General features: G+C 45.4%; 1 protein-coding gene across 2 annotated transcripts in view; it reads right to left on the bottom strand.

Annotated features, from left to right (window-relative positions):
• The window catches only part of LOC106586480 (TBC1 domain family member 8), a 28660-nt gene that overhangs the window by 1851 nt on the left and 3108 nt on the right, over positions 1-23701 (bottom strand). Inside the window, exons 4-19 of one of the 2 annotated variants that reach the window (XM_014173841.3) lie at positions 23286-23514; positions 22944-23184; positions 13971-14178; positions 13280-13465; positions 12974-13126; positions 5644-5794; positions 3361-3575; positions 3114-3231; positions 2143-2428; positions 1875-2016; positions 1679-1777; positions 1516-1584; positions 1140-1386; positions 548-613; positions 273-359; positions 74-201 (exon numbers count right to left, since the gene is read on the bottom strand). In XM_014173841.3, the coding sequence (XP_014029316.1) occupies positions 74-201; positions 273-359; positions 548-613; positions 1140-1386; positions 1516-1584; positions 1679-1777; positions 1875-2016; positions 2143-2428; positions 3114-3231; positions 3361-3575; positions 5644-5794; positions 12974-13126; positions 13280-13465; positions 13971-14178; positions 22944-23184; positions 23286-23514 (2625 nt within the window). The remainder of the gene's footprint in view (positions 1-73; positions 202-272; positions 360-547; positions 614-1139; positions 1387-1515; positions 1585-1678; positions 1778-1874; positions 2017-2142; positions 2429-3113; positions 3232-3360; positions 3576-5643; positions 5795-12973; positions 13127-13279; positions 13466-13970; positions 14179-22943; positions 23185-23285; positions 23515-23701) is intronic. The other variant, XM_014173842.3, reaches the window with a different exon arrangement.

Here is a 23701-nt window from a genome sequence, read left to right as displayed (position 1 = left end):
GACTTACTTAGTACCTTTCAATGACTCTTTGTTTGATAGATCCCTGATTGAATACATATTTTATTGTATGTACCTGGTTCATTGGAGGTACAGGTTGCTCCACATCCTTCTCCTTCTCTTTAGCCAGGTCTTTCAACATCTGTTTCAACTGTTCCTGAAAGTCTCTCATCTCCCCTTCAACATGAACACACACATCAGGCGCTACATCAACGTGATAATCTAAACAGACCTGCGCTGTAAATGTGAATCTGGAACAGTGTGTGAATACTTACCATTGGGCAGCTCTACATGGAGTGGTCTGGTAGTGGACAGCTGAGGGCTCCTCAGTGGAGACGGGTCATCCTCACTCTCAGTCAGGGCTACAGGAAACAGTCCCATTATGAAGAATGTTCATCTCTAGTTAATTCATCAATCAAATATATTGTGTAAAGTCATTTTTACATCAGCAGTTTTCACAAAGTGCACATGTTATTTAAAGCTAATTGCATGTCCAACTAAAGTACATGAAAGAGAAGCAAAAACACCACAGGAAAGCTATGTGACCCACCTGGAGGTATGTGCAAACGATACAGTAATCTGACCTTTTCATTCAGTTCCTCACAGTATAGCGTATCTGAAACGGAGAGACACACACACAGACATGTCATTGGCCTTCAATAACAATGTGTGTCAATAAATGAAAGGTTAGTGTTTATACTGTCAGTAAATTCTAGGTTAGTGTTTATTCTGAATGATAGAGGGCCACAGAGGGAGCCCTTCAGATGTGTGAGTTTAAGAGGTGAATTTACATCATCTTGATCTTCCTCTACTTCAGTGGTTCTCACTGTACTGTACACAACATCTACTCCTAAAAGCCTTGGCTGGATATTGATTCCCATAAAAGCTTTGTGGGCTGAATTCCAGATGCCTATAAAAGCTTAGTGGGCAGGTTTCCAATGTTCATGGCTGATATGCCTTACAAGGGAATTTGGATGTGAGATAGCCTGGTGTATGTTTTCGTATACACTTGCAGGCATAGTCACGCACACAAACTCATATTACACACACAGTCTCTCTTCAGGCACTCACTCTCCCTCCCTTTAGACACACACCCTCCCTCTCTTTCTTTCTCTTTCACACACAAACACTCACTCACATACCCAGCCACCCAGCAAACTCTCTGAAGGTGATGAGTGAGTCTCTGTCCTGGTCCAGTAGTGTGAAGGTCCGGTGAGCCACGGTGTCAGTATGGAAGCCACAAAGCCAGGGAACCAGCAGCATGTACAGGCTCTTGAACTGGACCCGGTCCACTCTGTATTGCTCCACATAGGGCCGGCCTGGGTCATGGTGCTGGAGGGCCAATGTGGTGCCCCCATCGCCCCAGTACAGGTTGATGAAGTGCTCTGTCTATAAGACAAACAGAAACAGATATGTTGTTGGACTATAAACAGAGGATGTTATTATTGTGTTCTGGCAATGCCTTTCTTAGTGGTCCTGGGAAGATAAATGAAGGTGTATTGAATTGAACTGAAGTACCTTGAAGAGGTCGTAGACATCAGCTAGGTTTTCAGGGGAGAGAGCGACATCTGGGGTCACCACCCTGAGCTAAATACACACAGAGAGAGAGGGGAATGGTCAGAGAAGTTTGGAGACGAAAAGCATAAGGTTTGTGACTGTTTATGTGAAATGAGAGAACCACCGCATTCTCCTTGGTGGTGTCCTCGTGTGCTTGGAGAACCTGGATCCGGTGTCTGCATCGCAACTTCTCTATTTGTCTCACCGTCAGGTCTCCAAATTTCTGACAAGACAGAATACACAACGAGAACAAAGATCAGCTCCACACTGTCACCACAACCCTCTGGTGGTGTGGAGGGAGTATTGCAGTGCCGTCTGACCTCATAGGAGTCAGCGATGAGGTCAGTGATCAGGGTGTGTTGTTTTACAGGGGGTCTGCCCTCCTCCTCCCCACTCTGAGACAAGAGAGGGTGAGGGGCAGGGGGAGATGGATCCTCATCGTACTTCACCTGGTCCAGAAAACTGCAGACAGAGCCAAGAGTGAAAATAAAAGGCATGATTAACTATTAACATCCCACACATCAGGGTTGACCAATCTTGTCTACAGAGTGCCTGTGTGTGCAGGCTTTTGTTTCCGTCAAGCATTACCCAGTGAGGATCATGAGTGCCTGGCCGTCGTCTGCACTAGCACAAAGTGCCGTAGCGTTAGCATCCAGCACAGCTAGCCCCAGCTGGAAGATGGCTTTGATGCCGTGAAAGAAGAAGCAGTCTACCACACAGACGGCGCTGCGGAAGGGAAGCACGCTGAGGAAGAGGGTGAGGAACCAGGACAGGGAGATGGAAGAGAGGGGGGAGAGGTCGGGAATGTGCTCGGCCAGCTCGGGAAGACGCTCCCGGATCAGCTCCTCAAACACTGACTGGTCCACCTGAGCACCTGCAAACACAAACAAGTGGAAATCTACAATATTATAGATAAACACACACATACAAGTATAAAATCAAATATATTTTTTATCCCATCAAAGGAAATGGGTTTTGGTCTCATGGAAATACTATGGGTGCATACTCATGATGTATACTCATTGTGAAATATCCCAGATAAGTTCTATTTTAAAGACTATTTGAACCAGGAAGTTGCCTGGAGATTAACAATCTATTTTCTAAGGAGAATAAGTAAACAACTGCCGTTTCAAAGCAGAACAGACCAGACACTCATTCAGACAGAACAGTTAAAGGAAGAGGAAATGACTTTGAATGCATTTCATATGCGCCATAAATAAATAGCAACACAAAGCAGAGGAAATTAGCTTGTGTTTCAGCACACGCTTCACATGGCTAAAGAAAGCCTTTGGATATTGTTGGCTCCAATGGCAGTCGGGGCAGAAAAACAGCCCTGACAGAATAAACATGCCACAAGGAAACCACATTCAAATCACCTAAACACCAGAACAGCTCTACAGGAAAATGCATGTGTACTAATAGTCTCTCTGCTGTCTTTGATAGTACTTCTCTAATGTACAATACTAGCTGAAGTAAACAAACCATCGCTGTAGTAAAACTACTGTAGTAACAATAGCAGTAGCAGTGGTACACCTATACAGGTCAGTTTGACCTCTCACCTATGACTCTGCGGTTGAAGTAGTCAGGTAGCATTCTCTCACACACAGCCACTAGCAGTGAGAAGGCCTCCTCCTCTTTAGTGTACAGCAGCAGCACAGATGCCAGGATATTCATCGACTAAAAAGACAGACAGACAGTCAGTTATACTGTCTGTAGCTGTATGGTTATGGACACTGGACACACTATACAGTTGACTGTACACATGTGCACACACTGTGACATACTGTATGGTGGTGGGAACCTTACCTGGCAGTACCCAATCTTGGGGTTGCGGTGGGCATATGCGGTGAGGACGCGGCGCAACGCGGCAATGCCTTTGACGTTCTGGAAGGCGGGGTGGTCTGGCAGCGAGCGGTGCAGGTCTCTCTCGATCTCCTCCGTGGCCAGACTGCTTTGCCCCATAGACTCTGTCACCAGCCCCGAGTAGTAGCCTGGGTGGGATGCCAACTCTGATGAGGCATCTGCGTTTCCAGGGGGAAAGGTATCAGTGTTACACAGCAACAGCATATAACCACATACATGAAGGCCTGGTCAGACAACATCCCCTTTCCCTTTCCTTTCGATCTAAAAGGAATGGATAAATCACCTTTCCGGTTCCTTCAGATCTGCAAACACCAAAAAGGTAGGGGTTACTTTGGGACTAATCTCTCATAGACAGATGACAAGCATCTGACTAATTACGCAAGACTTTAGTTCTGGGTTAACCGAGATTACTTTGGGACAAGGCTTGTTTTTTAAAAACTAGCTCTTTCCCTTTGTTGACTCCCCCTCTAGGATGTGAAAGGATGCTTTCAGATCATTGAGAGGGAGTAAACATGGACATAGGATAGTTTGATATGGGGCCAAAGAAAACAGTCTGTTCAGTTCTATCCCAGTGAGTGGTGAAGCCACAATTGGTTGCCTGCCTGTTTCTGGTGCAGTGTGTGCAGGGTGTTCACAGGCCTAATTGCTTGTTTTCATTGGAGATGAGGTCACGAGTTATTTGTATGCCCACTAAATCCTGCTGCTCTGGATTCCATATTACATTAAATTTGATGCTAACAGTTATGGCAAAGTAGGGTACCTGAGAATGGACTCTACAATGTTCTAAAAAATGGAACTGCTTGCCTGGTAAAAGCCACTCCACAAACTTTAAGATAAAATGGCACATACTAGAATTGCTAGGTATGGTACTATACACAAGAAAGGAACGGAAAGTAGGCAGTCGAGCAAAACACAGAACAGCACTCTCTCTCTCTCCTTTGGGGATATACAAATATCTACCCTAACCATAACTCCACCATTAAATATACACTATATATACAAAAGTAAGTGGAGACCCATTCAAATTAGTGGATTTGACTATTTCAGCCACACCTGTTGCTGACAGGTGTATAAAATCGAGCACACAGCCATGCAATCTCCATAGACAAACATTGGCAGTAGAATGAGCTTACTCAGTGACTTTCAATGTGGCACTGTCATAGGATGCCACCTTTCCAACAAGTCAGTTCATCAAATTTCTCTCCTGCTAGAGCTGCCCCGGTCAACTCTAAGTGCTGTTATTGTGAAGTAGAAACGTCTAGGAGCAACAATGGCTCAGCCGCGAAGTGGTAGGCCACACAAGCTCACAGAACGGCACCGCCGAGTGCTTAAGCGCGTAAAAATCGCCTGTCAACGGTTGCAACACTCACTACCAAGTTCCAAACGGCCTCTGGAAGCAACATCAGCACAAGAACTGTTCGTCGGGAGCTTCATGAAAAGATTTTCCATGGCCGAGCAGCCGCACACAAGCCTAAGAACATCATGCACAATGCCAAGCGTCTGTTGGAGTGGTGTAAAGCTTGCCGCCATTGGACTCTGGAGCAGTGGAAACGCGTTCTCTGTGATGAATGATGAATCCCGCTTCATCATCTGGCAGTACGATGGACGAATCTGGGTTTGGCAGATGCCAGGATAACGCTACCTAACCGAATGCATGTTGCCAACTGTAAAGTTTGGTGGAGGAGGAATAATGGGGCTGTTTTTCATGGCCCCTTAGTTCCAGTGAAGGGAAATCTTAACGTTACAGCATACAATGACATTCTAGACAATTCTGTGCATCCAAATTTGTGGCAACAGTTTGGTGAAGGCCCTTTTCTGTTTCAGCATGAAAATGCCCCCATGCACAAAGCAAGGTCCATACAGAAATGGTTTGTCAAGATCGGTGTTGAAGAACTTGACTTGCCTGCACAGAGCCCTGACTTCAACCCCATCGAACACCTTTGGGATGAATTGGAACACCGACTGCGAGCCAGGCCTAATCACCCAACATCAGTGCCCGACCTCACTAATGCTTATGGCTGAATGGAAGCAAGTCTCCACAGCAATGTTCCAATATCTAGTGGAAAGCCTTACCAGAACGGTGGAGGCTGTTATAGCAGCAAAGGGGGGACCAACTCCATATTAATGCCCATGATTTTAGAATGAGATGTTCAACGAGCAAGTGTCCACATACTTTTGGTCATGTTGTTATAGTAACCAATGACCTCAGACTCCTCCGTCCCTCACCAGAGAAGGTCATCCACAGCTCTCCCCGTAGCGACTCTGGTATCCCCATGGCAACCAGCTTCTGGATCTTCTCTGTGCGGAACATGTGGACACCTCGACCGTACTCTGGGAAGTGGTCCTCCCACAGACGCTCTTTCACCTGCTCCATGGTCTACAGGACACACACAACCTTCAGCAAACCGAGTATTGAACTGTAAGCACATTCTTAGCACTATTAACCACAATAGCCGTGGCCTGTATTAGGAGGTCAAGTTACCCAGGATGCCAGCCAGGGGGAGAACAGGGATCAATATGTGTAAATAATAAAAGAGATGTACTGAGTCACAACTTCATCCCAGGCCTGCCACTATATCACATTTAGCATACCCTGGTTTCCAGTCTGTTTCTGATTCGTTTTACTACATTTTTGGTATGACAACAACAAAGGAGTTGCTGTGTCGTTCTTGAATTATGTTGGCATTTGTTTTTTATGTATGGGGGTACATCTTCCCATCCTAAATTTACGAATATGGTAGCTTAATGACTTTAAATATATATTTTTAATATTATGATAACATTGTGCGACTATTAGGAGTAGTAACATGAATCATGGTAACACCAATGAGACAATTTAGGTAAATTAGTATTTTATGAAATTAATGCCACAAAAGTTCCTCAATTCTTTAAAAATAATTTACTAAACTGATATGATTCATAATTTTGCTCACAATGTTATTTACCTTCATTTAAATTGTCTAACACCAATACACTTTGGAACAAATAAATCAATCATGTACACTGTTTTAGAGGTTATATGTGCAACCAGAAGGAAAAACATTCTAGACCACCTTTTACTCCACACACAGAAACACATACAAAGCTCTCCCTCGCCCTCCATTTGGCAAATCTGACCATAATTCTATCCTCCTGATTCCTGCTTAAAAGCAAAAATTTAAGCAGGAAGCACCAGTGACTCAGTCTACAAAAAAAGTGGTCAGATGAAACAGATGCAAAACTACAAAATTGTTTTGCTAGCACAGACTGGAATATGTTCTGGGATTCTTCCGGTGGCATTGGGGAGTACACCACATCAGTCACTGACTTTATCAATAAGTGCATCGAGGACGTCGTCCCCACAGTGACTGTACGTACAGTTGAAGTCGGAAGTTTACATACACTTAGTTTGGAGTCATTAAAACTCGTTTTCAACCACTCCACAAATGTCTTGTTAACAAACTAGAGTTTTGGCAAGTCGGTTAGGACATCTAACTTGTGCAATGACACAAGTAATCTTTCCAACAATTGTTTACAGACAGATTAGTTCACTTATAATTCACTGTATCACAATTCCAGTGGGTCAGAAGTTTACATACTCTAAGTTGACTGTGCCTTTAAACAGCTTGGAAAATTCCAGAAAATGATGTCATGGCTTCAGAAGCTTCTGATAGGCTAATTGACATCATTTGAGTATATTGGAGGTGTACCTGTGGATGTATTTCAAGGCCTACTTTCAAACTCAGTGCCTCATTGCTTGACATCATTGGAAAATCAAAATAAATCAGCCAAGACCTCAGAAAAGAAATGTAGACCTCCACAAGTCTGGTTCATCCTTGGGAGCAATTTCCAAACGCCTGAAGGTACCACGTTCATCTGTACAAACAATAGTACGCAAATATAAACACAATGGGACCACGCAGCCGTCATACCGCTCTTTGTCTCCTAAAGATGAACGTATTTTGGTGCGAAAAGTTCAAATCAGTCCCAGAACAGCAAAGGACCTTGTGAAGATACTGGAGGAAACAGGTACAAATGCATTTATAGCCACAGTAAAACGAGGCCTATATCGACATAACCTGAAAGGCCGCTCAGCAAGGAAGAAGCCAATGCTCCAAAACCGCCACAAAAAAAGCCAGACTACGGTTTGCAACTGCACATGGGGACAAAGATCGTACTTTTTGGAGAAATGTCCTCTGTTCTGATGAAACTGTTTGGCCATAATGACCATCGTTATGTTTGGAGGAAAAAGGGGGATGTTTGCAAGCCGAAGAACACCATCCCAACCGTGAAGCACAGGGGTGGCAGCATCATGTTGTGGGTGTGCTTTGCTGCAGGAGGGACTGGTGCACGTCACAAAATAGATGGCATCATGAGGGATGAAAATTATGTGGATATATTGAAGCAACATCTCAAGACATCCGTCAGGAAGTTAAAGCTTGGTCACAAATGGTCTTCCAAATGGACAATGACCCCAAGCATACTTCCATAGTTGTGGCAAAATGGCTTAAGGACAACAAAGTCAAGGTATTGGAGTGGCCATCACAAAGCCCTGACCTCAATCCTATAGAACATTTGTAGGCAGAACTGAAAAAGCGTGTGCGAGCAAGGCGGCCTACAAACCTGACTCAGTTACACCAGCTCTGTCAGCAGGAATGGGCCAAAATTCACCCAACTTATTGTGGGAAGCTTGTGGAAGGCTACCTGAAACGTTTGACCCAAGTTAAACAATTTAAAGGCAATCCTACCAAATACTAATTGAGTGTATGTAACTTCTGACCCACGGAATGTGATGAAAGAAATGAAAACTGAAATCATTTTCTCTACAATTATTCTGACATTTCACATTCTTAAAATAAAGTGGTGATCCTAACTGACCGAAGACAGGGAATTTGTACTAGGATTAAATGTCAGGAATTGTGAAAAACTGAGTTTAAATGTATTTGGCTAAGGTGTATGTAAACTTCCCACTTCAACTGTACATACCCCAACCAGAAGCCATAGATTACAGGCAACATTCACACTGAGCTAAAGGGTAGAGCTGCCGCTTTCAAGGAGTGGGACTCTAACCCGGAAGCTAATAAGAAATCCCGCTATGCCCTCTGACGAACCATCAAACAGGCAGTGTCAATACAGGACTAAATCGAATCGTACTACACCGGCTCCGACGCTCGTCGGATGTGGCAGGGCTTGCAAACTATTACAGACTACAAAGGGAAGCGCAGCCGAGAGCTGCCCAGTGACACGAGCCTACCAGACAAGCTAAATAACTTCTATGCTCGCTTTGAGGCAAGCAACACTGAAACATGCATGAGAGCACTAGCTGGTCCGGATGACTGTGTGATCACGCTCTCCGCAGCCGATGTGAGTAAGACCTTTAAACAGGTCAACATTCACAAGGCCGCAGGGCCAGACGGATTACCAGAACGTGTACTCCGAGCATGCGCTGACCAACTGGCAAGTGTCTTCACTGACATTTTCGATCTCTCCCTGTCTGAGTCTGTAATACCAACATGTTTCAAGCACACCACCATAGTCCCTGTGCCCAAGAACACTAAGGTGACCTGCCTAAATGACTACCGACCCGTAGCACTCATGTCTGTAGCCATGAAATGCTTTGAAAGGCTGGTCATGGCTCACATTAACACCATTATCCCAGAAACCCTAGACCCACCCAAATTTGCATACTGCACCAACAGATCCACAGATGATGCAATCTCTATTGCACTCCACACTGCCCTTTCACACCTGGACAAAAGGAACACCTATGGGAGAATGCTATTCATTGACTACAGCTAAGCGTTCAACACTATAAGCTAAGGACCCTGGGACTAAACACCTCCCTCTGCAACTGGATCCTGGACTTCCTGACGGGCCGCCCCCAGGTGGTGAGGGTAGGTAACAACACATCCGCTACGCTGATCCTCAACACGGGGGCCCCTCAGGGGTGTGTGCTCAGTCCCCTCCTGTACTCCCTGTTCACTCATGACTGCACGGCCAGGCACGACTCCAACACCATCATTAAGTTTGCTGATGACACAACAGTGGTAGGCCTGATCCCTGGCAACGATGAGACAGCATATAGGGAGGAGGTCAGAGACCTGACCGTGTGGTGCAAGGACAACAACCTCTACCTCTACGTGACCAAGACAAAGAAGATGATTGTGGACTACAGGAAAAGGAGGACCGAGCACGCCCCCATTCTCATCGACGGGGCTGTAGTGGAGTAGGTTCAGAGCTTCAAGTTCCTTGGCGTCACATCACCAACAAACTAACATGGTCCAAGCACACCAAGACAGTCGTGAAGAGGGCATGAGAAAACCTATTCCCCCTCAGGAGACTGAAAAGATTTGGCATGGGTCCTCAGATCCTCAAAAGTTTTTACAGCTTTACAGCTGTACCATCGAGAGCATCCTGACGGGTTGCATCACTGCCTGTGGCCTACGACCGCAAGGCACTACAGAGGGTAGTGCATACGGCCCAGTACATCCCCAGGGCCAACCTTCCTTCCATCCAGGACCTCTATACCAGGCAGGGTCAGAGAAAGACCCTAAAAATTGTCAAAGACTCCAGCCACACTAGCCATAGACTGTTCTCTCTGCTACCGCACGGCAAGCGGTACCAGAGCACCACATCTAGGTCCAAGAGACTTCTAAACAGCTTCTACCCCCAAGCCATAAGACTCCTGAACAGCTAATTAAATAGCTACCCAGACTATTTGCAAGGCCCCCCCCCCTTCTACGCTGCTGCTACTCTCTGTTAATATCTTTGCATAGTTACTTTAATAACTCTACCTTCATGTACAGTTGTGGCCAAAGGTTTTGAGAATGACACAAATATACATTTTCACAAAGTCTGCTTCCTCAGTTTGTATGATGCCAATTTGCATATACTCCAGAATGTTATGAAGAGTGATCAGATGAATTGCAATTAATTGCAAAGTCCCTCTTTGCCATGCAAATTAACTGAATCCCCCAAAACATTTCCACTGCATTTCAGCCCTGCCACAAAAGGACCAGCTGACATCATGTCAGTGATTCTCTCGTTAACACAGGTGTGAGTGTTGACGAGGACAAGGCTGGAGATCACTCTGTCATGCTGATTGAGTTCGAATAACAGACTGGAAGCTTCAAAAGGAGGGCGGTGCTTGGAATCATTGTTCTTCCTCTGTCAAACATGGTTACCTGCAAGGAAACACGTGCCGTCATCATCGCTTTGCACAAAAAGGGCTTCACAGGCAAGGATATTGCTGCCAATAAGATTACACCTAAATCAACCATTTATCGGATCGTCAAGAACTTCAAAGGAGAGTGGTTCAATTGTTGTGAAGAAGGCTTCAGGGCGCCCAAGAAAGTCCAGCAAGCGCCAGGACCGTCTTCTAAAGTTGATTCAGCTGCGGGATCGGGGCACCACCAGTACAGAGCTTGCTCAGGAATGGCAGCAGGCAGGTGTGAGTGCATCTGCATGCAAAGTGAGGCAAAGACTTTTGGAGGATGGCCTGGTGTCAAGAAGGGCAGCAAAGAAGCCACTTCTCTCCAGGAAAAACATCAGGGACAACTGATATTCTACAAAAGGTACAGGGATTGGACTGCTGAGGACTGGGGTAAAGTCATTTTTTCCTGATGAATCCCCTTTCCGATTGTTTGGGGCATCCGGAAAAAAGCTTGTCCGGAGAAGACAAGGTGAGCGCTACCATCAGTCCTGTGTCATGCCAACAGTAAAGCATCCTGAGACCATTCATGTGTGGGGTTGCTTCTCAGCCAAGGGAGTGGGCTCACTCACAATTTTGCCTAAGAACACAGCCATGAATAAAGAATGGTACCAACACATCCTCAGAGAGCAACTTCTCCCAACCATCCAGGAACAGCTTGGTGATGAACAATGCCTTTTCCAGCATGATGGAGCACCTTGCCATAAGGCAAAAGTGATAACTAAGTGGCTCGGGGAACAAAACATCAATATTTTGGGTCCATGGCCAGGAAACTCCCCAGACTTTAATCCCATCGAGAACTTGTGGTCAATCCTCAAGAGACGGGTGGACAACCCACAAATTCTGACAAACTCCAATCATTGATTATGCAAGAATGGGCTGCCATCAGTCAGTATGTGGCCCGGAAGTTAATTGACAGCATGCCAGGGCGGATTGCAAAGGTCTTGAAAAAGAAGACTGCAAATATTGACTCTTTGCATCAACTTCATGTAATTGTCAATAAAAGCCTTTGACACTTATGAAATGCTTGTAATTATACTTCAGTATACCATAGTAACATCTGACAAAAATATCTAAAAACACTGAAGCAGCAAACTTAGTGAAAATGTATATTTATGTCATTCTCAAAAGTTTTGGCCACGACTGTACATATTACCTCAATTACCTTGACACCGGTGCCCCCACACATTGACACATTGACTCTGTACCGGTACCCCCTGTATATAGCCCAGCTATTGTTATTTACTGCTGTTCTTTAATTATTTAAAGAGCAGCAGTAAATAAGGCGGTAACACCAATGACATAAAACTGAGTGACACACATTATACTGGTAAAAAAAGGGTATTTTAATAGCCGTATTTGTTTTTGTTGATCTATACAATATATTAAATATTTTTGTTCACTGTCTAGGATTCAAAATAATAGATAGATATCTCTAAATCCCCAAAACATGTCACTATACCTCGCTCTACATATCACTGTCACGTCCTGACCAGTTAAGGGGTTATTTGTTATTGTAGTTTGGTCAGGGCGTGGCAGGGGGGTGTTTGTTTGATGTGGTTCGGGGTTTGTTGGGCTATGTTCCTATGTAAGAGGGGTGTTTGTTTAGAGTGTTTCGGGGTGTGTTGGGCTATGTTCTTGTCAGTTTATTTCTATGTTAGTTCTAGTCTTTCTATTTCTATGTTTAGTTAATGGGGTTGACCTTCAATTGGAAGCAGCTGCTCCTCGTTGCTTCTGATTGAAGGTCCTATGTATAGGGGTGGTTTTTGTAATGGGATTTGTGGGTAGTTGTCTCCTGTTTTGGTGTCTGTGCACCTAACAGGACTGTTTTATGTCGTTCGTTGTTTTTGTATACGTGAGTTGTTTGTTTTTCCCTTCTTTTAAATTCAATAAAGAAGACGAGTATGCACGTTCCCGCTGCACCTTGGTCCAATCCTTACGACGCCCGTTACAATCACCAGTGGGACAAGCCAATTTTCTTGCCCCCAGTAGTTTTTACAATGCATACACATAAATGTTTTGCAGTATAAAGGACTTACATATGCTCTTATTAAATAACAGTCAAATAAATTGAAAATGTATTATTTGTAATGTTTTTGTAATTTTAAAGTGTTTTTACATGGTGCCAAAATTAAGAGACAGCATTTACCACCGGAATTCAAGAATCACCCTACTTCAACTAGAAACTGGAAACCAAGCTAAACCTTAAACCAGTCCTAATTCACAATGCTAAACATCATTGGCCAATGTAGTTCTGATATGGCTGCAGCCACCATTATTATGGTATCTGCTATCTAAACACCATAATAATAGAGTCCCTATTCATATCAGGGCTACAGCCTATGGGGCACCAGTTTCCATACTCACAGCCATGCTGTTGTTGGGGTCAAGTTGAGAGTGATGGTAGCATGCCATCAGAGCCTCTGTGTTCATTGTTTGACGTAGTGGTCTCTCCTCGATATCCTCCCCGTCACAGTACATGGTGTCATAGCAGAAGGTGTAGTAGGGAGACGAGGAGGTCTGGAGCAACCAAACACCAGAATTAGTCAAATATACACAATTAATATACAGTAATTCTGCTTTGTGGACTAGGCCTGTTGGGCATCACCATGAGATATGATGTGTGTAATTGACAACAGACATTTAGCAGTTAGTAGTGTTGCTGTAGCATACCAGAGATTTCTTGCTGCGGAACATGGAGTATTTCCATTGCAGGGCTCTGAGGCGTGATGTCAGGCTGTCCACCAGGCTGTCTCTGTCCTGCAGCTCGATCAGCTGGAAGGCTTTCTTACTCCTCACGCTGACGATCACTGGGTTCGGCAGCAGGCTGGTGCTCTCCGCCTTCTCTATGGAGATCACCTGACAATAAAACAGGAGGAGACAGGGGTCAAAGGTGAACAGCCAAAGAAATGACTGTAGCGCTATTTACTTGTAAAACAGTAATAACACAGTAATAAACTATGAATAACTTTTATGCATAGCAGAGCCAGAAAATACATCTATATATAGCTTAATGTATGACTGACTGGTATATAATGTAGATAACCATGGTAAAGCTAAAGGTGTAAACTCTAACACTTCCAACAACACTGTGTAAACAGCAGTAGCCACATTCCACCTGCGTTACACTTTAACCAGCAGAGAAGCAGGGTCAACATAGTATGTTTGAGAAGCCAAAATACACCACCCCTCCAAAATACACCACCTCTAGCACAAAATACACTGCAGTACACAGATAAAGGCTCTCCTCTGGGAAGGCTGGATTAACCTTAGGAGCTAGGCTAGAGGAACATGTGAGGGATTTTTGTGTGAGACCTTTCTATAAATCAAATAGGGAGGCACTGAAATATGGTACTATGGGTACCTCTGAGAGAGGGATAAGCAGGCTGCAGTGGCCCTCCTCTCGGCTGGCGAAGCATAGGTAGCTGTCGGTGGTGAAGAGTGTTCCTGTCGTGTGACAGCGGGCATGGGGCGTCCACACTGAACACAGCGCCACCTCCTGAAGACGTTCGCCCCGCGGTAGCCGAAATAGAGCTAGGACATATGTCCTCAACGCCTGCTCCTCCAGAACCCTGAGGGTGAAGAGTTAGAGGGACACTCAGAAAGAGATACTTAGCTGGCAGGGGGGAAAGAGATACAGTGTGACACAAACAGTGAAACGTTCTGTTGCAAATGAGCGACAGCTAGGAATTCAACCTCCAGTATAGAGACAGGGAGAGTGTAAATGAGAGATTGTGTGTGAATCCTCACGGCCTTGTTGCCTTGTGACCCAGACATTTCTGACTGAGAGAGTCAGGAACACTTGAATGGTAATTCCACCACTTTTCAATCTCATTTTCATTATCTCCAGCACCATACAAGTGTCTACATATGTGGAAATGGCATATTTCTACATTTACTTCTATTCAATGACATCATCAAAAGTTTAAACATTTTAAAAAACGTTGATTTTCAAACACTATGAGATTCACGGTGACGTGGGGAGCAAGAAAATACCCTCCCTATGGCTAGAAACTCATTGCAGGTTTTGAAAATCACTGTTTCTTTACTTTTAATCCTACCCTGTTTTTTAGGACCTTTTGTTCTTATCTTTTTAACCGATGATCATAGAAACGCGTTTTCAAATCAAATGTTATTTGTCACATGCGCCGAATACAACAGGTGCAGACCTTACCAATTGGAGCCTCCCGAGTTGCGCAGCGGTCTAAGGCACTGCATCGCAGTGCTTGAGGTGTCACTACAGATCCAGGTTCGACCCCAGGCTGTGTCACATCCGGCCGTGACCGGGGGTCCCATAGGGCGGCGCAAAATTGGCCCAGCGTCATCCGGGTTAGGGGAGGGTTTGGCCAGGGGGAGCTTTACTTGGCTCATTGTGTTCTAGTGACGCCTAAGGCACTGCATTGCAGTGCCTGCAGGCTGACTCCGATCGTCAGTTGAACGGTGTTTCCTCTGACACATTGGTGCAGCTGGCTTCCAGGTTAAGCGGGCGGGTGTTAAGGAGAGCAGTTTGGCGGGTCATGTTTCGGTGGATGCATGACTCGACCTTCGTCGCACCCAAGCCCATTCGGGAGTTGCAGCAATGAGACAAGATCGTAACTGGATCACAATTGGATATCACAAAATTGGGGACAAATAGGTGGACAAAAAATAAATAAAATAATAATTTACTAATTTAACTAAATGAAAAATAGTAACACAATAAATTAACAATAATGAGGCTATATACAAGGGGTACCAGTACTGAGTCAATGTGCTGGGGTACGGGGTAATTGAGGTAATATGTACACTACCGGCCAAAAGTTTTAGAACACCTACTCACTCAAGGATTTTTCTTTATTTGTACTATTTTCTACATTGCATAATAATAGTGAAGACATCAAACTATGAAATAACACGTGTCACACCCTGATCTGTTTCACCTGTCTTGGTGATTGTCTCCACCCCCCTCCAGGTGTCGCCCATCTTCCCCAATATCCCCTGTGTATTTATACCTGTGTTCTCTGTTTGTCTGTTGCCAGTTCGTCTTGTTTGTTCGGGTCAACCAGCGTTTTGTGTCTCATCTCCTGCTTTTTCCAGTCTCTCTTTTCTCACCCTCCTGGTTTTGACCCTTGCCTGTCCTGACTCTGAGCCCGCCTACCTGACCACTCTGCCTGACCCTGAGACTGCCTGCCGACCTGTCCCTTTGCCCCCCTCTGGATCACCGACATCTGCCTTACCCTGAGCCTGCCTGCCGTCCGGTACTGTTGCCCCACATCTGGTTTACTGAATGCTGCCTGCCTTGACCTGTCTATCGCCTGCCCCTGTTGAAATATGTTTATTCGATGTGGTCTGCATCTGGGTCTTACCTTAATACCTGATAATATGGAATCATGTAGTTACCAAAAAAATGTTAAACAAATCTAAATATATTTTATATTTGAGATTCTTCAAAGTAGCCACCCTTTGCATTTATGACAGCTTTGCACACTCTTGGCATTCTCTCAATCAGCTTCACCAGGAATCCTTTTCCAACAGTCTTGAAGAAGTTCCCACATATGCTGAGCTCTTGTTGGCTGCTTTTCCTTCACTCTGTGGTCAGACTCATCTCAAACCATCTCAATTTGGTTGAGGTTGGGGGATTGTGGAGGCCAGGTCATCTGATGCAGCACTCCATCACTCTCCTTCTGGGTCAAATAGCCCTTACACAGCCTAAAGGTGTGTTGGGTCATTGCCCTGTTGAAAAACAAATTATAGTCCTACTAAGCCCAAACCAGATGGGTTGATGTATCGCTGCAGAATGCTGTGGTAGCCACAGTAGTTCTGTCATAAGCGTCGTAAGGGACAGATCAAGGCGTAGCGGGTATAGTGCTCATCTTCTTTTCTTTATTTAGAGAGAACACTCAAACAAAATAAACAAACGACAAAACAGCTCCGTAAGGCACATAGGCTATACAGAAAACAACCACCCACAAACCCAAAGGAAAAAAGGGCTGCCTAAGTATGGCTTCCAATCAGAGACAATGAAAGACACCTGCCTCTGATTGGAAACCATACTCGGCCACACATAGAAAACGAACATAGAAAATGAAAACTAGAACAAATCCCCTCTAAATAAACCAACCCCAAAACACACAAAAACAATACCCCCCTGCCACGCCCTGACCATACTACAATGACAAATGACCCCTTTACTGGTCAGGGCGTGACAGTACCCCCCGCCCCAAAGGTGCAGACCCTGACTGCACCTCAAAACAAAAAAAACACAAAAACAACCCCAAACCTAAAGGGAGGGAAGGGAGGGTGGCCACCGTCAACGACGGTTCCTGTGCTACACCCCCCCCCTTCGCCAATCCTCCCACTACGGAGGTGGCTCTGGCTCTGGGCGTAGCTCCCGTTCTGAATCTGGGGTGCAGACCACCGCTGAAGGCTCTTGGCTGCAGACCACCGCTGAAGGCCCTTGGCTGCAGACCACCGCTAAAGGCTCTTAGCTGCAGACCACCGCTGAAGGCTCTTAGCTGCAGACCACCGCTGAAGGCTCTTGGCTGCAGACCGTCGCTGGAGGCCCTGGGCTGCGCGGTGTTGCTGGAGGCCCCGGGCTGAGAGGTGTCGCTGGAGGCCCCGGGCTGAGAGGTGTCGCTGGAGGCCCCGGGCTGAGGAATGTCGCTGGAGGCCCCGGGGTGAGGAATGTCGCTGGAGGCTCCGGGCTGAGGAACGTCGCTGGAGGCTCCGCGCTGAAGAACGTCTCTGTAGGTTCCGGACTGGGGACCTTCACTGCAGGCTCCGTGCCATGGGTCATCACTACTGGTTCCGCGTCATGGATAATCACTGGAGACTTTATGCCATGGATCATCACTGGAGGCTCCGGGCCATGTGTTATCACTGGAGGCTTCGTGCCATGGATCATCCCTACGGGCTCCGGGCCATGGTTCATCACTGGAGGCTTCGTGCCATGGATTAACACTACAGGCTCCGGGCCATGGATCATCCCTGCAGGCTTCATGCCGTAGATTATCGCTGGAGACGTCGGACCATTGACCATCACTAGAGGCTTCCTTCGGGGCGCTGGAACTGGTCTCACCGGACTGGGGAGACGTACTTCGGACCGCGTGCTCACAGCAGGCACTGGCCTTACCGGGCTATGGTGGCGCACTGGAGGTCTGCTACGTGGGGCTGGCATAGGAGGCGCCAGGCTAGTCACACACACCTTCAGGCTAGTGCGGGGAGCAGGAACAGGGCGTATTGGGCTCTGGTGATGCACTGGAGGTAGAGTGCGCGGAGCAGAGACAGGGTACACTGGATCTTGGAGGCGCACTGCAGGTCTGGAGCGCACGACCTGCACAACCCACCCTGGTTGGATACTCAACTCAGCTCGATCACTGCGGGGTGCGGGCACAGTTCGCACCGGCCTTTGTATGCGCCCTGATGACACAGTGCGCGTCACCGCAAAATACGGTGTCTGCTCCATCACTTGCTCCTCATAGTAAGCCCGGGAAGTTGTCTCAGGACTCCATCCTGACCCTGCCCAACTCCCCTTGTGCCCCCCCCCCCCAAACAAATGTTGGGGCTGCCTCTCTGTCTTGCCTTTAGGTGCATTTAGAGCCTCCTCTCGTCGCCGCTCTGCTCTTGCTGCCTCCACTTCTTCCCATAGACGGCGATTCCATCCCTTCTGGATCTCTTCCCATGTCCAGGGTCCCTTGCCGTCCATTATCTGCTCCCATGTCCATTCTGCTGCTCCTTCTTCCGCTGCTTGGTCCTTTTTTGGTGGGTGGTTCTGTCATAAGCGTCGTAAGGGACAGACCAAGGCGCAGCGGGTTGTGCTCATCTTCTTTTCTTTATTTAGAGAGAACACTCAAACAAAATAAACAAACGACAAAACAGCTCCGTAAGGCACACAGGCTATACAGAAAACAACCACCCACAAACCCAAAGGAAAAAAGGGCTGCCTAAGTATGGCTTCCAATCAGAGACAATGAAAGACACCTGCCTCTGATTGGAAACCATACTCGGCCACACATAGAAAACGGACATAGAAAATGAAAACTAGAACAAATCCCCTCTAAATAAACCAACCCCAAAACACACAAAAACAACACCCCCTGCCACGCCCTGACCATACTACAATGACAAATGAACCCTTTACTGGTCAGGACGTGACAGGTTAACTGTGCTTTGAATTCTAAATAAATCACAGTGTCACCAGTAAAGCACCCCCACACCATAACACTACCTCCTCGTAAAGCATTTACGGTGGGAAATACACATGCAGAGATCATCCGTTCACCCACACCGCGTCTCACAAAGACACGGCAGTTGGAACCAAAAATCTCCAATTTAGACTCCAGACCAAAGGACAAATTTCCACCGGTCTAATGTCCATTGGTCGTGTTTCTTGGCCCAAGCAAGTCCCTTCTTCCTATTGGTGTCCATTAGTAGTGGTTTCTTTGCAGCAATTTGACCATGAAGGCCTGATTCACACAGTCTCCTGTGAACAGTTGATGCTGACATGTGTATGTTACTTGAACGCTGTGAAGCATTTATTTGGGCTGCAATTTCTGAGGCTTGTAACTCTAAGGAACTTATCCTTTGCAGCAGAGGTAACTCTGGGTCTTCCTTTCCTCTGGCGGTCCTCATGAGAGCCAGTTTCATCATAGCGCTTGATGGCTTTTGCAACTGCATTTGAAGAAACTTTCAAAGTTCTTGAAATGTTCCGTATTGACTGACCTTCATATCTGAAAGTTATGATGGTTTGTCTTTGCTTATTTGAGCTGTTCTTGCCATAATATGGACTTGGTATTTTACCAAATAGGGCAATCTTCTGTATACCCCCTTACCTTGTCACAACACAACTGATTGGCTCAAATGCATTAAGATGGAAAGAAATTCCACAAATTAACTTTTAACAAGGCACACCTGTTAATTGAAATGCATTCCAGGTGACTACCTCATGAAGCTGGTTGAGAGAATGCCAAGAGTGTGCAAAGCTGTCATCAAGGCAAAGGGTGGCTATTTGAAGAATCTCAAATATAAAATATATTTTGATTTGTTTAACACTTTTTTGGTTACTAGATGATCCATATGTGTTATTTCATAGTTTTGATGTCTTCACTATTATTTTACAATGTAGAAAATAGTAAAAATAAAGAACCCTTGAATGAGTAGGCGTTCGAAAACTTTTGACCAGTAGTGTACATGTAGGTAGGGATAAAGTGACTGCATAGATAATAAACAGAGAGTAGCAGCAGCGTATGTGAAGAGTGTGAAGGATTGTGAATGTATATCTGCAGTCGTGGAAAAAGTACCCAACTGTCATACTTGAGTAAAAGTACCTTAATAGAAAATGACTCAAGTAAAAGTAAAAGCAAAATTCTTCTTGAGTATGAGTCTAAAAGTATTTGTTTTAAAATATACTTAAGTATCAAAAGTAAAAGTATAAATAATTTAAATTTCCTTATGTAAAAAAAACCTGATGGCACTATTTTCTTGTTTTTTTTTAATTTACGGAAAGCCACGGGCACACTTCAACTTTCACACATAATTTAAAAACGTGTTTAGTGAGTCCACCAGATCAGAGGCAGTAGAGATGACCAGGGATGTTCGGTTGATAAGTGCTTGAATTTGACAATTTTCCTGTCCTGCTGTAAGGTTCTGCTTTTCTTTTCTTAGTCAACCTTGTGTTCTTTTTCTTTGTGTTCTTGAACGTAGCCCTGTTTTGTGTTCTGGAACGTAGCCCTCTTTGTGTTCTGGAACGTAGCCCTCTTTGTGTTCTGGAACGTAGCCCTGTTTCTTTGTGTTCTGGAACGTAGCCCTGTTTCTTTGTGTTCTGGAACGTAGCCCTGTTTCTTTGTGTTCTGGTACGTAGCCCTGTTTCTTTGTGTTCTGGGACATAGCCCTGTTTCTTTGTGTTCTGGAACGTAGCCCTGTTTCTTTGTGTTCTGGAACGTAGCCCTGTTTCTTTGTGTTCTGGAACGTAGCCCTGTTTCTTTGTGTTCTGGAACGTAGCCCTGTTTCTTTGTGTTCTGGAACGTAGCCCTGTTTCTTTGTGTTCTGGAACGTAGCCCTGTTTCTTTGTGTTCTGGAACGTAGCCCTGTTTCTTTGTGTTCTGGTACGTAGCCCTGTTTCTTTGTGTTCTGGGACATAGCCCTGTTTCTTTGTGTTCTGGAACGTAGCCCTGTTTCTTTGTGTTCTGGAACGTAGCCCTGTTTCTTTGTGTTCTGGGACATAGCCCTGTTTCTTTGTGTTCTGGGACATAGCCCTGTTTCTTTGTGTTCTGGAACGTAGCCCTGTTTCTTTGTGTTCTGGAACGTAGCCCTGTTTCTTTGTGTTCTGGAACGTAGCCCTGTTTCTTTGTGTTCTGGAACGTAGCCCTGTTTCTTTGTGTTCTGGAACGTAGCCCTGTTTCTTTGTGTTCTGGAACGTAGCCCTGTTTCTTTGTGTTCTGGAACGTAGCCCTGTTTCTTTGTGTTCTGGAACGTAGCCCTGTTTCTTTGTGTTCTGGAACGTAGCCCTGTTTCTTTGTGTTCTGGTACGTAGCCCTGTTTCTTTGTGTTCTGGGACATAGCCCTGTTTCTTTGTGTTATGGAACGTAGCCCTGTTTCTTTGTGTTCTGGAACGTAGCCCTGTTTCTTTGTGTTCTGGAACGTAGCCCTGTTTGTGTTCTGGTACGTAGCCCTGTTTCTTTGTGTTCTGGAACGTAGCCCTGTTTCTTTGTGTTCTGGAACGTAACCCTGTCTTTCATTTTTGGTCATTGACTTCACCTGTGTTTGTTTCTCACCTGGTCTCATCAGCTCCCTATTTACTTAATTTCTTTCTGTTTGTATGGTTGTGAGGTATTGTTTTTGACTGCCTACCTGTGTTTCATCATTGCCTGTGACCACGATTCCTGCCTTCTGCGATGGCTTAATAAACATCTGCGTGTGAATCTACACCTTTTCCTACCTGAGAATTCATTACACCTGCTAAGCATTCAAAATGTAACGAGTACTTTTTGGTGTCAAGGAAAATGTATGGAGTAAAAAGTACAATATTTTCTTAAGGAATGTAGTGAAGTACAAGTAGTCAAAAATATAAATAGTAAAGTACAGATACCCAAAAAAAGTCTTAAGTAGTACTTTAAAGTATTGTTACGTAAGTACTTCACTACTGTGTGTGTGTGTGTGTGTGTGTGTTGGAGTGTCAGTGTAGTATGTGTGAGTGTGTGGCTAGAGTTCAGTGAGTGTACCTCAAGCCTGTGCAAGAGAAAAATTTGTGCTGGAGATAATAAATGAGGTTAAAAAGAGTTGCTCTTGAAATAATCCACATGTACCCACAGACAATTAGATACAGGCAGACTATTTTGGTCACTACAATTTAGGTCAGGTAATTTTTCACTTCCTGCTATGGTATTGTGATGCGGAATTTACATAAAGTCACTAGTTTGAATGATGGGGAGGGACAAAAAGATAACTCATTTGGCAAGGGTTGAATGTGAGGAAGTCACCAAATTGATTATTAAACAGTCTGTTACACCCATAGAGAGAGAACTAAATGCTCTAGCCCAGCTCAAGTACAATGTTTACCATCGCAAACTGTCATTTTACACACAAAACCTGAAACTGAAAATGTTATGGTGAATGTACTACAGGTGGAACTGAGACACGCATGTAGGCACACACACACACAGAGAACTAAGACTGAACGAAGAACAGGGGTGTATTTATGAGCTACCTCTCCAAGTGAAGTTATAATTTCCCACAGGATAGAGCTGAAGGGCCTTCCAGTCACACTGAGACAAACACTGATTTATAACGTATGGTGCAGTGCTGTGAAGCGAAGTGGAACGCGGCCCATCAATCACTACACAACTGTTCTGAGACCAGCCGGAACCCAAAACACAGGCAGTGGAACAAACAAAAAATATATTTTCCCATAGACTAACACGATACACTGTATTCCTGTTATGGCTGAAACACCTAGGGGCAAAGTCTAGGTATTTACAAGTCTTTATGAGCTCATCAGCCTCATATAATGTCTGTCTGAAGAACATGACTGAACGTCCCTCTCGGCTCAAAGGAAGATCAGTTGCACTATGATGCTATGATTATACAAAGGATGGTCGGAAACTAAAGGGAAGCAAATCAGTTAAGATATGAGGGGTTTTCAGGAAGCGCTTGATGAGGTCTCTTTTGACCAAAACAGATAAGAATGAGAACCTTATTAAATGACTGTTTATCAAACTGATTAATCAGGCAAGCAACTGTTCTAATCCTCTCAGATGATGTGAATCTGAACAAAGTGAATGATACAACCACACAAAATCCCCTGCCCTCCTTTACACTACAATACGATACAACTTTAACTTTTTCTGCGTTGCCCGCTGACCTCTTGGTGATGTTGGAGGACTGCTGGAGGACTCGGTCCAGCTCCAGGCCTTCACTGTCCAGCAGGCGTCGCAGGGCGATGTCAGCCAGCTGACCAATGACCCCAAACGCCTCATCCAGGCTCAGGAACATGGAGAAGTCCCGCTGGCACCGCCGCGTCATCACACGCACCATGTCCGTCATGAGGCCCGTGGAGACCCGCTCCAGCCTCGTAACCTCCGCCCACGGGATCACAAACTTCACTGAGGGAGAGAGAAGCGGTCAACCATTCAAAGTTCACAACCAGTAAGACTGGGGGCTATTCTGTGTGCTAATGAAAGGAAGAGCATTTAAGGGGACGGACCTTCCTTTCCCAACAGGAAGGAGTAGAAGGCCATGTGGTTGATGCTGAGGTAGAGCCAGCCCTGCCGGGGGACCCGCCCCTTCCAGCAGCAGCAGGAGTAGGTGGTGACTAGCTTCTCTGAGGAGGGCAGGCCGAAACACAGCTCAAACTTCAGCAGCGTCTCCCGGAACTTCTCAGGCTCCTCCTCCTTAGCCGCCTGCCTCCCCGTTACCTCCTCCGCTATCAGACCCTGGGGGAGGAGGAGAAATAAATGAGAGAAAGAGAAAAGAGGAAGAGAAAATAAAAGGAGAGCAAGAGACACAAATAGAAAAGAAAGTCAGGAGGAGAGAGAGCAACAGTTGAGATTAGGTTGAATACTGTGATTTTCGATAGTAGGCCTACAAAGTATTTACAGTGCATCACAGGTCTATAGTAGG

The sequence above is a fragment of the Salmo salar genome, chromosome 25 (assembly GCF_965601325.2).
Source record: "Salmo salar chromosome 25, fSalSal1, whole genome shotgun sequence".
NCBI lineage: Eukaryota > Metazoa > Chordata > Actinopteri > Salmoniformes > Salmonidae > Salmo > Salmo salar.
The sequence above is the reverse complement of the archived record's forward strand: the minus strand, read 5'-3'. Positions and strand labels throughout refer to the sequence as shown.